Raw genomic sequence first — 13,721 nt, 5'->3', positions numbered from 1 at the left:
ACTGGTTCCAAATCATTACTGTTTTATAATATGAAATGTACAATATAAATAATATCCAATTAGTACAATATGATTATGACCAATTCAAATTTGCAAAATTTCTTTGAATGTTATCCTAGGACATGTCTCTGTAAATGCCCATCGGGTACTTGAATAATAAAGGAAATCACAGTTTATGCAAGAATTTGAAGCTAGAGATCCTAATAAACATTTCAGAATCATAAAAACAAACACAAAGTCCTTCATGAAGCATTTACAAGCTCCTAAGCACAGGTAGGAGTCTCCTAAAAATCTGTGGGAACCAAATAGGTCTTTATGAAGGCTAAGATCAAACAGCAGAGCAAAGGTCAAGGAGTTGCCCTTGCCTACTTGTGTGGGTGGGTTGGGGCTGCTTTCTGACGATGTGTCAACTTCTCATTCCTGCCATTTGACCAAATCTCATCACTGTCCTTTGTGAGTCTTACAGGCTTTATGGCTCTCAGATTTTATGTCTCTTCAAATATCCAAGAGGTATATGCTTTCAGTTTTTATCGTATTTTTACTATAAATAAGTATCATATAAGTAAATAAGAAGGGAAGTCTATCCACCATTTACTGAGGGCATCTGGTATGTAGCACCTTGGTGAGCAGTTGTGTGTGCTGTACTCAAGTACTTAAGCCATCACCAGTGCCTCCCACAGTGTACCCTAACAGGAAGCTAAAATCAGAAGCGGAGCTAGGACTTGAACCCAGACACACCAACATGGGATGTGGGCATCCAATGTGTATCTTAACAGCTGAGCCTAATGCCCACTGATCTCATTTTTTTTATTGAAACCTAGACTAGAAAGCTCAAGATTAAGAAAAAATTCCTTAAAAATAGTCCATCAACAGCGAAAAACTTGGAATTTTCTGATCATACGTGTAGTGACTGAAACAAATGATTAATTAAGATGAGTAAACAGCAGCTCTGAATGGCCATTGAATGTTTCCCTAGGGATTTGCATTCTACAGTAAACCAGAGTTCTGCTGAAAACCAGAACATCACTTTATAAAAGGGGGAGGGGGCACATGGAACTTAGAGAAGTGCTTAGTGAAGACTGCCTTGTTTTAACAAGGTATTACTCTTATTTCTTTTATCAGGGAGACCCCAAGAGTAGAGTCAGCCAAGGGAAACTGAAAATATTCCATCCATACAGAAATCATCTGTACATTTTGCCTCCTAAAGACCATGAATGAAATAAGGAAATCATGCTGCACTGACAAGACAGGACAATGATCAGATTCTCCACCAAGCATGAGGTCTCTCCTTCCATGAGCAGAGGAACTAATTGCTCTTGGCATTTGCACCTTGTATGTCTCCATTTTCTATTAAAAAATGCTTCTGTTTCTTCTTGGGCAATTCTATGGGAAATAAATAATACAGAGATGTGTTCCTGGACATAACAGGTGATAAGGGCAAACCATTGGTAACCAATTCTCACTTTCTAAAAAAAAATAACAAAAGGTTACATGGTCCCCTCCCCCACAGAATCCATCCAGATGGCTTGCTTTAACAGTACATGGGTTCTGGGAAAGAGAAAGCAGGAAATAAGGCTCTGAGTATCAAAATAGACAAATCTTGTTAAATCCTTCCTGCCCATACTAATTAAAATGGGGAAGTTTTGTTGACTTGGAGCATGTTTGGGAGTCTGCTGATTTGCACTAGTAAGTAAGAGGTCAATAAAGCTGAGGCAGCAACCTGCTATAGTTTGAGCATCCCCCAAGGCCCCATGTGTTGAACTTCAGTCACCATTGGAAGATATGAAGAGGGCCTAGACTTATTCTGACTAAGGTGTTTAGAGGTGCCACCTTCGGGAGGTGATGGAGATTGGGTGAAGTCATCAGAGTCAAGCCCCTGATTGAATTCTTGTGGTTTCATAAGAAGAGGGGAACAGACCACACTGACATAGACCAGTGAGTTACCATTCATGCCATGTGATGCTCTGTGCCTCTTGAGGACTCTGCCTGCAAGACCATCACCAGATGAGGCCCCTTGAAATTGCACCTCCAGGGAGATTAGATGGCAGAGAAGGGAGGAAGCTTGCTGCTCTAGTCTAAGAGAAGATAGTTTAAAAAAGCAGAAAACAGCAGAGGAAGCTCGACAGACTAGAGGAGAAAAAACAAAGGGGGGGTATGATTTCTCTCTCCATGATCACCCTGAAACTGTGTCCTGCAGCAAGCTGATAGAGAGCAGGTGCCATTTTGGACATACTTAACAGCTGTGCCAGCTTGTGTCCATGTCCAGCAACCAGCCAAATGGAGACTCCTGAGTCTGGTGGGGATATCAGAGAGGTATTTGGGTGCTCAGGACTGTGGGAGGCTTGTGTGCCAGGACTGTGAAAACACTGAGGCTGCGTGGGAGGACTCAGGGTGTGGCTGGGACATTGAGCAGTCACTGTGGAAGGCTCCACACAATCAGGTCTCCATGGTTACCTGGCAAGGAACATTGCTGGGGAATCTGAGCTTACACTGAGGTCTACACAGATCCTTTGTGTGGTCCTTGTGGCACAGCAAATGCATAATATATCCACTGGGGCTAGCGCACAGGCAGTGGTCTCCTTTGAGGAACGGAGTTCAGCGGAGTCTACACCAACAGACAAGAATAAACCTCCCCTTTGATTTAAAAAAAAAAAGAGCAGATTTACCACTCCAAAGCTGGGTGTGTCACCTCAGACATGCACTTCACCCTGGAGCACTGACCAGAGCTCTTTGGCTACAACCCACCACACACCTATAGATATTCACTGAAAGCAAACACTCCACTAATCCACACAGACATAGTCCAAACAACAACAAAAAAAGAAGAAACCAATGAGTATCTCCACAAATGCCAAAAACAAATGTACAAATTCAAGAAACAAGAATAAGTAAGGCAACAAGACACCCCAAAAGAGCACAACACTTCAATAATAGATTGTGAAGATGATGATATTGAAGTAATGCCAGAAATAGAATTCAAAAAATTGATTATAGGATTACTTAGAAGTAATCAGAAGCAAATACAGTAATAATGAAATACATACATGACATGAAAGAAAATTTCTCCCACGAAATTCAGATCTTAAAGAGAAATCAAGATGATATCTTGGAAATCAAGAATTCAGTAGAGCAAATAAAAATTTTCAGTGGAAAACAACAAAATCAGTGAAGCAGAAGAAAAAATATCTGACTTAGAATATATATCACAGGAAATTATACAGTCAGACCAAACACAAGAAGATATCAGAAATCTAAAAAACCCTGTTGGGGATCTACAGGATACTATCAAATGACCCAACATATGGATTCTTGGAGTTCCTGAAGGCATGGAAGTGAATTGCCCCAATTTGGAGAAGGAAAGAGACATCTAATATAGGAAGCACATAGAACTCCTAATATACATGACCAGAAAAGATCTTTACCATGACACATTGTAATCAAACACTTCACAGTAATACATAAAGAAAAGATTATAAAATGTGCACTAGAGAAATGCCAGATTACTTTCAGAGGATCACCAATTAGACTCGCAGTGGACTTCTCATCAGAAACCCTATAGGCTAGGAGAGTGTGGATTTATATCCCAAGCATTAAGAGAAAAAAACTATCAACTCAGAATACTATATCCTGCAAAGCTCTCATTTATGAATGAAGGTGAAATAAAGACCTATTGAAATAATTTGTCATCACCCATCCTGCCCTGCAGAAGATGCTTAAGAATGTGCTGTACACAGAAACACAAAAACTTGGTCATCACTATGAAATAAGTTAAAGGAAGGAAACTCCCCAAAAATACAAAGTAAAAGGGGCCAGTGCTGTGGTGTAGCAAGTAAAGCTGCTGCCTGCAGTGCCAGCATCCCATATAGGCACCAGTTCAAGTCCTGGTTGCTCCACTTGCAATCTAGCTCTCTGCTATGGTCTGGGAAGGCAGTAGAAGATGGCCCAAATCCTTGGGCCCCTGTACCCACGTGGGAGACCTGGAAGAAGCTCCCGGCTCCTGGCTTCAGATCGGCACAACTCTGGCTGTTGCAGCCAATTGTGTAGTGAACCATTGGATGGAAGACCTCTCTCTCCCTCTGCCTCTGTTCCTCTCTCTATGTGACTCTGACTTGAAAATAGATAAATAAATCTTTTTTTAAATAAGTACAAAGTATAAATATTTTTAGAAAAACGGAAGGGCAAAGTTTTTACTTATCAGTAGTCACATGGAATGTAAATAATCTCAACTCTCCAGTTAAAAGACACAGACTGGCTGAGTATATTAAAATACAAAAGCCCATCTACTTGCTGCCTGCAAGAAACATATCTCACCAACAAAGATGCACAGAGACTGAAAGTGAAATGATGGAAAATATATTCCATTCTAACATAAACCAAAAGAGAGCTGGTGTAGCCATCCTAACATCAGACAAAATAGACTTTAACACAAAAACTATTAAAAGAAACAAACAAAGGCATTATGCAATGATTAAGGGAGCAATTCAACAGAAAGATGTAACTATTATAAATATATATGCACCTAATTACATATATGCACCTAATTAGGTATATGCACCTGGCTATTTAAAAGAAATGATAAGAAATCTAAAGGGAGACATAGATTCAAATACAATGGAAATGGGGGATATCAAACCCCACTTTCAGCAATGGACAGATCAAACAGACAGAAAATCAGCAAAGAATCAGCAGATTTAATTGACACTATAGACCAAATGGACCTAACAGATATCTACAGAACTTTCCACCTTACAGTTGCAGAATACACATTCTTTTAAACAGCACACAGAACTTTCTCTAGGATTGACCACATGTTGGGCAATAAGGCAAGTCTCAGCAAATTGTAAAAAACTAAAACCATGCATCTTCTCGGACCACAATGCAATGAAGCTGGAAATCAGCAACCCAGGAATCTCTAGAGCATATGCAAATACATGGAGACAGCACAACATGCTCCTGAATGACCAGTGGGTTATAGAATAAAGCAAAAGAGAAACCAAAAAATTTCAGGAAACAAATGAAGGTGACAATACAGCATATCAAAACATATGGGATACAGCAAAAGCAGGGTTAAGAGGAAAGCTTATAGAAGTTGATGCCTACATCAAGAAATTAAAAAAGCACCAAATAAATGAGCTATCAGTCCATCACAGGGATCTAGAAAAACAACTGCAAACCAAGCCTAAACTAGTTGGAGGAAATAAATAATTAAAATTAGAGAATAAAATCAACAAAATTGAAACAAAAAATCAGCAAAATGATTAGCTGGCTTTTTTTTTTTTTGAAAAAAATAAACAAAATTGACTCACCATTGGCCCAACTAGCCAAAAAAGGAGAAGACCCAAGTCAATAAAATTAGAGATGAAAAAGGAAATGTAACAACAGACACAACAGAAATAAAAATAATTATCAGAAATTACTACAAAGAGCTGTATACCAACAAACTGGAAAGCCTAAAAGAAATGTATAGATTCCTGGACACATACAACCTACCTAAATTGAGCCAAAAAGAAGTAGAAAACCTAAAAGACCCATTAATAGGACAGAAATTGAATCAATAATAAATAATCTCCCAACAAGGAAAATCCCTGGAGCAGAAGGTTTTACTGCAGAATTCTACCAGATATTTGAAGAACTAACTCCCATACTTCTCAAGTTATTTGAAACAATTGGAAGGCAGAGAAATCTCCCAAATTCTTTCTATGAAGCCAGCATTACTTTAATTTCTAAACCTGAAAAAGATACAGCAGAGAAAGAGATCTACAGACCAATTTCCCTGATGAATATAGACACAAAAATCTTCAATAAAAATCTAGCTAATTGAATCCAACAACACATAAGAACAATCATTCACCCTGACCAAGTGGGATTTACCACTGGTATGCAGGAATGGTTCAACATTCTCAAATCAATCAATTTAATACATCTTATCAACAAACTGAAGAACAAAAATCATATGATTATCTTAACAGATGCAGAGAAAGCATTTGATAAAATACAACACACCTTTATGATGAAAACTCTAAGCAAATTGGGTATAGAAGGCACATTCCTCAGCACAATAAAAACAATTTATGACAAACCCATGGCCAGTGTCCTATTGCATGGGGAAAAGTTGGAAGTATGCCCACTGATATCTGGAACCAAACAAGGATGCCACTGTTATTCTCGCCATTGCTATTAAATATAGTCCTGTAAGTTTTAGCCAGAGCCAATAGGCATGAAAAATAAATCAAAGGAATTCAAATCAGGAAAAAGGAAGTCACACTATCCCTTTTTTCAGATGACATGATGCTGTATATAGAGGATCCAAAATACTCCACCAAGAGACTAATGGAACTCATAGAAGAGTTAGGTAAAGTAGCAACATATAAAATCAAAATTATGAGACTGACTAGTACTCAAACAGTATTTTTCACTTTATGTTTCTGTGTGGGAGCAAACTGTTGAAATCTTTACTTAATGTATGCTAAACTGATCTTCTGTATATAAAGAGAAACGAAAATGAATCTTGATGTGAATGGAATGGGAGAGGGAGTGGGAAAGGGGAGGGTTGTGGGTGGGAGGGACATTATGGGGGGAAGCCATTGTAATCCATAAGCTGTACTTTGGAAATTTATAGTCATTAAATAAAAGTTTTAAAAAAATCAAAATTAATATCTTTTGACAACCTTTATATTTGACAACATTTGTATACACAGATAATGCCACAGCTAAGAACTTCTAAGGTCAATCCTATTCATAATAGCTGTGAGAAAAATTGAGAAAAATCAAAAACCTTGGAATAAATTTAACCAAGATTGTAAAATATCTCTAAGATGAGAATTACAAAACATTAAAGAAAGAAATAGAAGAAGATATTAAAAACGGAAAAATTTTCCATGTTCAATATCATCAAAATGTCCATTTTTCCAAAAGCAATTTACAGATTCAATGTGATACCAATCAAAATGCCAGACATTCTTCTCAGATCTAGAAAATGTGATGCTGAAATTCATATGGAAACACAGGAAACCTCAAATAGATAAAGCGATCTCATGCAACAAAAACAAAGCTGGCGCTACAGTACCAGATTTCAAGACATACTACAAGTCAGTTATAATCAAAACAGGCTAGTACTGGTACAAAAACAGGTGGATAGATCAATGGAACAGAATAGAAATGCCAGAAATCAATCCAAGCATGTACAATCAACTTATATTTAACTAAGGAGCTAAAACCAATCCCTGGAGCCAGGACAGTCTCTTCAACAAACGCTGCTGAGAAAACTGTGTTCCCACATGCAGAAGTATGAAGCAGGAGCTCACCTTACACCTTACACAAAAATCCATTCAAAACAGATTAAAGACCAAAACCTATGACCTGATACCAACAAATTATTAGAGAACATTGGGGAAACACTGCAAGATATTGGCACAGGCAAAGAGTTCTTAGAAAGTACCCCCGAGGCACAGAAAGCCAAAGCCAAAATTAACAAAGGGGATTACATCAAATTGAGAAGCTTCTTTACTGCAAAAGAAACACTCAGGAAAGTGAAGAGGCAACTGATGGGATGGGAAAAATTATTTGCAAACTATGCAACAGAGAAAGAATTAATAACCAGAATATATAAAGAGATCAAGATATGCCACAACAACAAAACAAACAACCCCATTAAAAAATGGGCAAAGGGCTTAAATAGATATTCTTAAAAGAGGAAATCCAAATGGCCAACAGACACATTAAACCATGTTTAAGATCACTTGCCATCAGGGAAGTGCAAATCAAAACCACAATGAGGTTTCACCACACCACAGTTAGAATAGCTTTCATACAGAAATCAACAAACAAAAATTGCTGGCAATGATGTGGGGGAAAAGGTACCCTAATCCACTGTTGGTGAGAATGTAAACTGGTAAAACCACTATGGAAGACATTTTGGAGATACCTCAAAAAACTGAATATAGACCCACCATATGACCCAGCCACCCATTCCTCAAAATTTACCCAAGGGAAATGAAATCAGCAAATACAAGAGTTGTCTGCTTCCCCATGTTTATTGCAGCTCAATTCACAGTAGCTAAGACATGTAATCAACTAAATGCCCATCAACTGAAGACTGAATAAAGAAATTAAGGGATATGTACTCTATGGAATACTACACAGCAGTAAAAAATGAAATCCAGCCATTTGCAACAAAATTGATGAACCAGGAAAACATCACGCTTATTGAAATAAGCCAGTCCCAGGGGCTTGCACTGTGGTATAACAGATAAAGCCACCGCCTTCTGTGCTGGTTCTAGTCCTGGCTGCTCCACTTCTGATCCCAATTTCTGCTGTGTCCTGGAAAGGCAGTAGAAGATGACCCAAGTCCTTGGGCTACTGCACCTGCATGGGAGACCTAGAAGAAGCCCCTGCCTCCTGGCTTCAGATCAGCCCAGCTCCAGCCATTGCAACCATTTGGGGACTGAACCAGTTACTGGAAGACTCTTTCTCTCTGTCTCTGTCTCTGCCTCCACTTCTCTATAACTCTTTCAAATAAATAAATAAATCTAAAAAAAGGGAAAATTACCATATGTTCTCCCTGATCTGCAATAACTAATAGAGCACCTAAAAGAAAATCTATAGAAGTCAAATTGACACTTTGAGAAGCAATGACTTGAACAGTCCTTGTCTTGACTATAGAGGAACAGTTTTTTTTCTCTTCTTCATACTATTTGTTGAACTCTTTTCTTAACATAGAATTAATCAGATGTGTATAAAGTCAGTTGAAAACATATCTCAGTAAAAGAGTGGGAATAAGAGAGGAAAAAGGAATTTTGTAACTGTAAAGCTGTAGAGTTCTTCACACATTCCTACAGACTTACTTCTAAGGGTACAGTTTAAAAATCTGCCATGGGACCCCAAATCCTATTAAGCTGGGTGGTAAAAATATCATCTTAAGTGTTAAAGTGACCACATTAAGTGTTAAAGTGATCATACAGATGGAATTAAGTGTTAAAGAGATCATGTAAATAAGATCAAGTGTCTGGTGATAATAATAGAATTAAAAAGGAGAGAATGTTCCAACATAGGAAGCACTTCACACAGCAGATTCATAGAATGACAATCTCTTTAAACAGCATTCTGACCTCAGAATCAGCCCTTAAGGCATTCTGGTCTGGCTGAATGAGCATGACAGCATTTCAGACATGGAAAGCCAAGACACTGTGGCTACATATGTTCTACATAAAGGATCAGTGTGAGACCCCAGTGGAGAGAAATGCCAATCTAAGAAGGATGTACTTTTCCCTGAAGGGAAGAGAGAACTTCCACTTTGATTATGGTCTTACCTAAATATTTAAGGAGATTGTGGATTTAAAAGGCTTCCATAGCCTAGGTAGTTCATGTCAAGAGTCTCAAGTGATCACTAACATTATACATAAGAGTGTTAATTGCTAAATTAACAACAGGAGTCACTGTGCACTTACTTCCCATGTAGGACTTCTGTCCTCAGTGAGTTGTATTAAGGGAATTAACTGTAAAACTTGTTCCCAAATATTTGTGTGTGTGCATGTGTGTGCAATTTGTTTAAATCTTCACTTAGTATAGAGTTGTCCTTCTGCGCATAAAGTTAATTGAAAATGAAAAAAAAAAAAGAAATTGCAGCTCCAGCACTGTGGGCTAGAACAGCCTTTTGTCTTTTATAACTTACATAATCTGTTGGATTGTGTTAGCAGCAGCAGAAAACAAACTGATACATGACCCTGTTGGTGCAGAGAATATCAGGTCCTAGAAATCACTGTTGTACCTTTCCCCTTTTCTTATTCCATCCCTTCTCATCCAGGAGTGCTCTGCTGCAACCTTTGCTGCTATGGTCCCCTGAATAATAAAACTCAGTGTCTCTCATTGATCTCACTGCCGCTTTCCCTATAAAAGTCTCTGAACTACCTGAACTCTTGGGTAACATTTCCTTTTCTCTCATGCGAGTCATTCTGTGAGCTCCTAAAACTTGGGGGAAATATACAGGACAAACCATTCCTTCCAAGCTTTTAACCCTTACTTCACATCGAAGCCGAACACTCTCTATGAACAAGTAAAATATCTTAAGGCTAAACCCACACACTAAGCTCAATCAGACCCTGATCAGCATAAAATGACTCCCAGACTGAAAATAACTTGCAAACAAAGGACTCTGTGGAGACATACTTGCAATGCCAACTAATGCAGGTTTATTGAGAAATACATAGTGAGACAAGCTCCCTCTTTCACAGACACAGAAGCAGAGGTCAGGAGATTCAGCAGTAAGGTCAAAACATGACAAAATTATCAGAGCCTGGGGCATGAATGAAAAAGCTTCTGGAAACATCCAGCGACTACATAGCACCAGTGGCCAACCCTTAAAATAAGCTTGGTGCTGGCTAGAAAATTTTGAGCATGCCAAAGGCGGCTTGTGCATGGCTAGCAGCCAGCAATCAGGCAGTCAGTATAGTGTTTAGCAATGAAGAGTTTTCAGGCAGCATGCTGGACAATCCTGGAAGCACAGCTGGCAGGTCACGGAGTCTTGACTCACTGGCTCCTACACACTTAGCAAGTTCTTCGGCAGCTGGACACACAGGAGGACTGCTGGTACGTCCGGGAGTACCCACAGGTTGGTTGGCAGACAGAAGAGACTCCTCCCACTGGTTGGCAGACAGTCGAGATGCTGCCCACTGGCTGGCAGACACTGGAGATGCCTCCCACGGGCTGACAGCCACTTGAGACAAAGCTGAATGGCCGGCTGCTGGCAGTTGAGCAGGGATTGGAGACACAGGTAGTTTGCCGCGAGCAAGTTACCTGCGCAGGGCTGGAGATGCAAGAAGTTCGCTGGAAACAAGTAGGCTGGCAGACAGTAGGCTCGCAGCTGGACTCCTGACAGTGGTCCAGGAGCCAAGAGCCAGTTTGGAAGGAACTGGGCAAATAGATGCTACTCAGGCAGTCGCCTTCAAGGGTTGAAGACGTGGCAGCTGGGGCCACGGGGACAGTGTACCGTCCTCCGATCGGCCTGGAAGAGCAATTTCTTGTGGAGCAGTTGAAGGACATGATGTCAGAGAGAGGGCTGAAGGTACTTCAGTGAAGTTAGCTCCTAAGTTGTGAGTGCCACTTCAGGCTCCAGAGCTTTTATATATCCTTGCAGGTGGGTGGGGCTCCCTCCTTGGTCTCCCTGGCTTCTTTGGCTCACAATAGCTTGTCTTAGAACAGCTTGTGAATCTCAAGTTAATTGTCTCTTGAGAAGCCCTCCTCCTCGTAAAGAAAGTTTAGTAGTTTGGTAACTAAGTCATAAGTCTTCTGCACTGTACTTAGTCTGGATTAAGAAGGTCGGTTGACAGCTTCAAAGCTATTGGTCATCCCAGCCCACACGGCATCTGTCATTCATCATGCCTGCAGACGATGAGTGTCACTCTGACCACAACACCAGACACGCCACATCCATCCCACACTCTCTCCCTTCTGACCAGTACTGATTACAAGCTCACACTCTGTTTGGTTTGTCATTGGCAGTTAATCTGTTTTAAGCATGACTTAATCAGTCACTCTTCCGTAGCTAACGGGTCTTCTGATAGGGAAGGTGGATGGTGCCTGCTTGAATATGTTTCAAGGTGACAATGGCAAGACCTGCCAGGAAAAAGAATACAAAGTCTTGCATCCAAAGCAGGAGCTGACTCTCAAAATCACCAGATGACCAAATTAAGATGCCTATGGAAAGGTGGAAGGGCAGTGGGACTCCCTCCATGTTCAATGAACAAAACAAATAAGAAGCTAATGAAAAAACAACAGCACTTGTAGCCAAAGACCCTTTATAAATAAATTGGATGAGCTTTATTTGTAAAAATATTTAATCTAACAACAATGGATAATGATGACTCATGGGCCTCATTAGCATGCTAGTGGAACAGGCTTAACTTTTAAATTTGAAGTTGCACTATCTTTCTCCCAATTTGCCCAATACATATAGAAGATATTTACCTTCACATAAATATATTTGGATAAGATGCATTTTAATCATGGATGAACACTCTTCAAGGTCATTTTCGCTATCAGAGAAAAAGAGAGGGGAGAATGTGTGTATACAGAAACTTGGTCAATGCTGTGTAATTATGGATGGGTGAAGAGTATGCTATAACATTTAGTAATTCTTTCTATGCTTGGGGAAACTTGACTTCATCTCACAACAATATATTCCATTCTGAAATGATCCCCTTGTACACAGCTAAAAGAACTGCTTCAACTCTGGCAATATACATAAATTCAGCACAGGGTAAGTGTTCAGGGTATTTCTACCTCAAAACAGCTGTAAAATCTGGTTCATTTTCATAAACTGGCTTACCTGGGGCAGGGCATGGGCACACTAATGGATTTACATGTATTTGAGGGCTACAGGAAGGCTGTTGTAAATATCCACAAAGCAAACAGCTTTATGTCAGAACTCATCAGAAGTCCCCTTGCAAAAGCATCATTCATCTAATTGGGGGTGAATGACACATCCAAACAAGAGGAGGCTGTGTGGGGAGCTCTATTACAGTTCCCAGGGCTCAGCCCCCAGCATCTTACCACTCCCTCAGTGACTCGCAGTATGTTCCCAGGAATAGCGTGAAATTAATGAGATGACTACTTTCCACAATGTTGTGACTACTTTTTTCCCACCACAGAGAATGTCCTAGTTAGTGTTAGTTAGTGTTTGAAGGTTAGAGTCCCTGGTCACTGGGCCTGGCTTGTCTGTTTTAAAATGCATGAGTAGTTTACAGGCTTCTACTGGCCACAGATCTGCAGGCTACTATCAAAGAGTTACACTCAATGGCATAAGTGCCAAAAAATGAAGTCAGTAATAGGGTTGCCAGGAAAATCTTTTTGTCTCCATTGCCCCATTCCTGGTGCAGCAGACATTTTTATCATTCTGTCCTGATTCCTCTTTTCCATTGAAAGTTCGAAATTACAGATTAAAAGATCCTACAAAATATCTCTCATCAGCTTTAGGAAAAGGCAATGAATGCTTTTTGAGCACACCCCTCTTTTGCAGGCATGGAGTTTGGGGCTTTGCAGACCCCGTCTCTTTGAGTCCTTACAGCAAGGCCACAGAGTAAGCATCATGTCACACAAAGGCCCTGAAGTTCAAAGAGGTTGAGTGGCTTGCCGAGGTCAATGCAGTTCATATTTGACTAAGTTGAGTTTCAAATAAAACAGCACCTGTGAGCAGCCAACCCATGATGAGAATGCTTTCAACATGATGACACACCTTCACTAAGCTGTGAACAGGATCTTTTTTTAAAAAAAAATTCAATTCCTGCTTCATTGATGACATCGTGATGGATATGGTCTTCATTTATCTTCCAAATTTATCAGCTGCTTAACAATGAAAACAAACTAAATAAATAAAATAGCAGGACCACTTTGTGGCACAGCACATTAAGTCACCCCATATCAGAGCACAGATTTGGACCCTTTTTGTTCAGTTTCCTTTCCAGCTCCCTGATATTGTGCCTGGGAAAGCAGCAGGTGACATAAGTGCTTGGGCCCTGCCCACCCACATGGGAAACCTGGATAGAGTTCTGGGCCCCTGGCTTCAGCCTGGCCTGGACGTGGCTCTAAGAGGCATTTTAGGAGTGAAACAGTCGATTGAAAGCTCTCTCTCTCTCTCCTTCTCTCTCTCTCCCTCTCTCATCTCTATCTCTCTTGCTCTCTCTCTCTCTCTCTGCCTTTCAAATGAATAAATAAATTAAATGCCAGTT

At 40.0% G+C, this 13,721-nt stretch overlaps 1 protein-coding gene across 1 annotated transcript; it reads right to left on the bottom strand.

Moving 5' to 3' along the window:
* Positions 1-10,164: 10,164 nt before the first annotated feature.
* On the bottom strand, positions 10,165-11,110 carry KRTAP11-1 (keratin associated protein 11-1). The gene has a single exon (XM_002716804.4). The coding sequence runs from the start codon at positions 11,035-11,037 to the stop codon at positions 10,543-10,545; it is 495 nt and encodes a 164-aa protein (XP_002716850.1). The 5' UTR covers positions 11,038-11,110; the 3' UTR covers positions 10,165-10,542.
* Positions 11,111-13,721: the final 2,611 nt, after the last annotated feature.

This window comes from Oryctolagus cuniculus, chromosome 4 (genome assembly GCF_964237555.1).
Source record: "Oryctolagus cuniculus chromosome 4, mOryCun1.1, whole genome shotgun sequence".
In the NCBI taxonomy this organism is placed as follows: Eukaryota; Metazoa; Chordata; class Mammalia; order Lagomorpha; family Leporidae; genus Oryctolagus; species Oryctolagus cuniculus.
The sequence above is the reverse complement of the archived record's forward strand: the minus strand, read 5'-3'. Positions and strand labels throughout refer to the sequence as shown.

Excerpts from the sequence above, each read along its gene's own strand:
- KRTAP11-1 (XM_002716804.4), bottom strand. The coding sequence starts at position 11,037 with ATGTCCTTCAACTGCTCCACAAGAAATTGCTCTTCCAGGCCGATCGGA.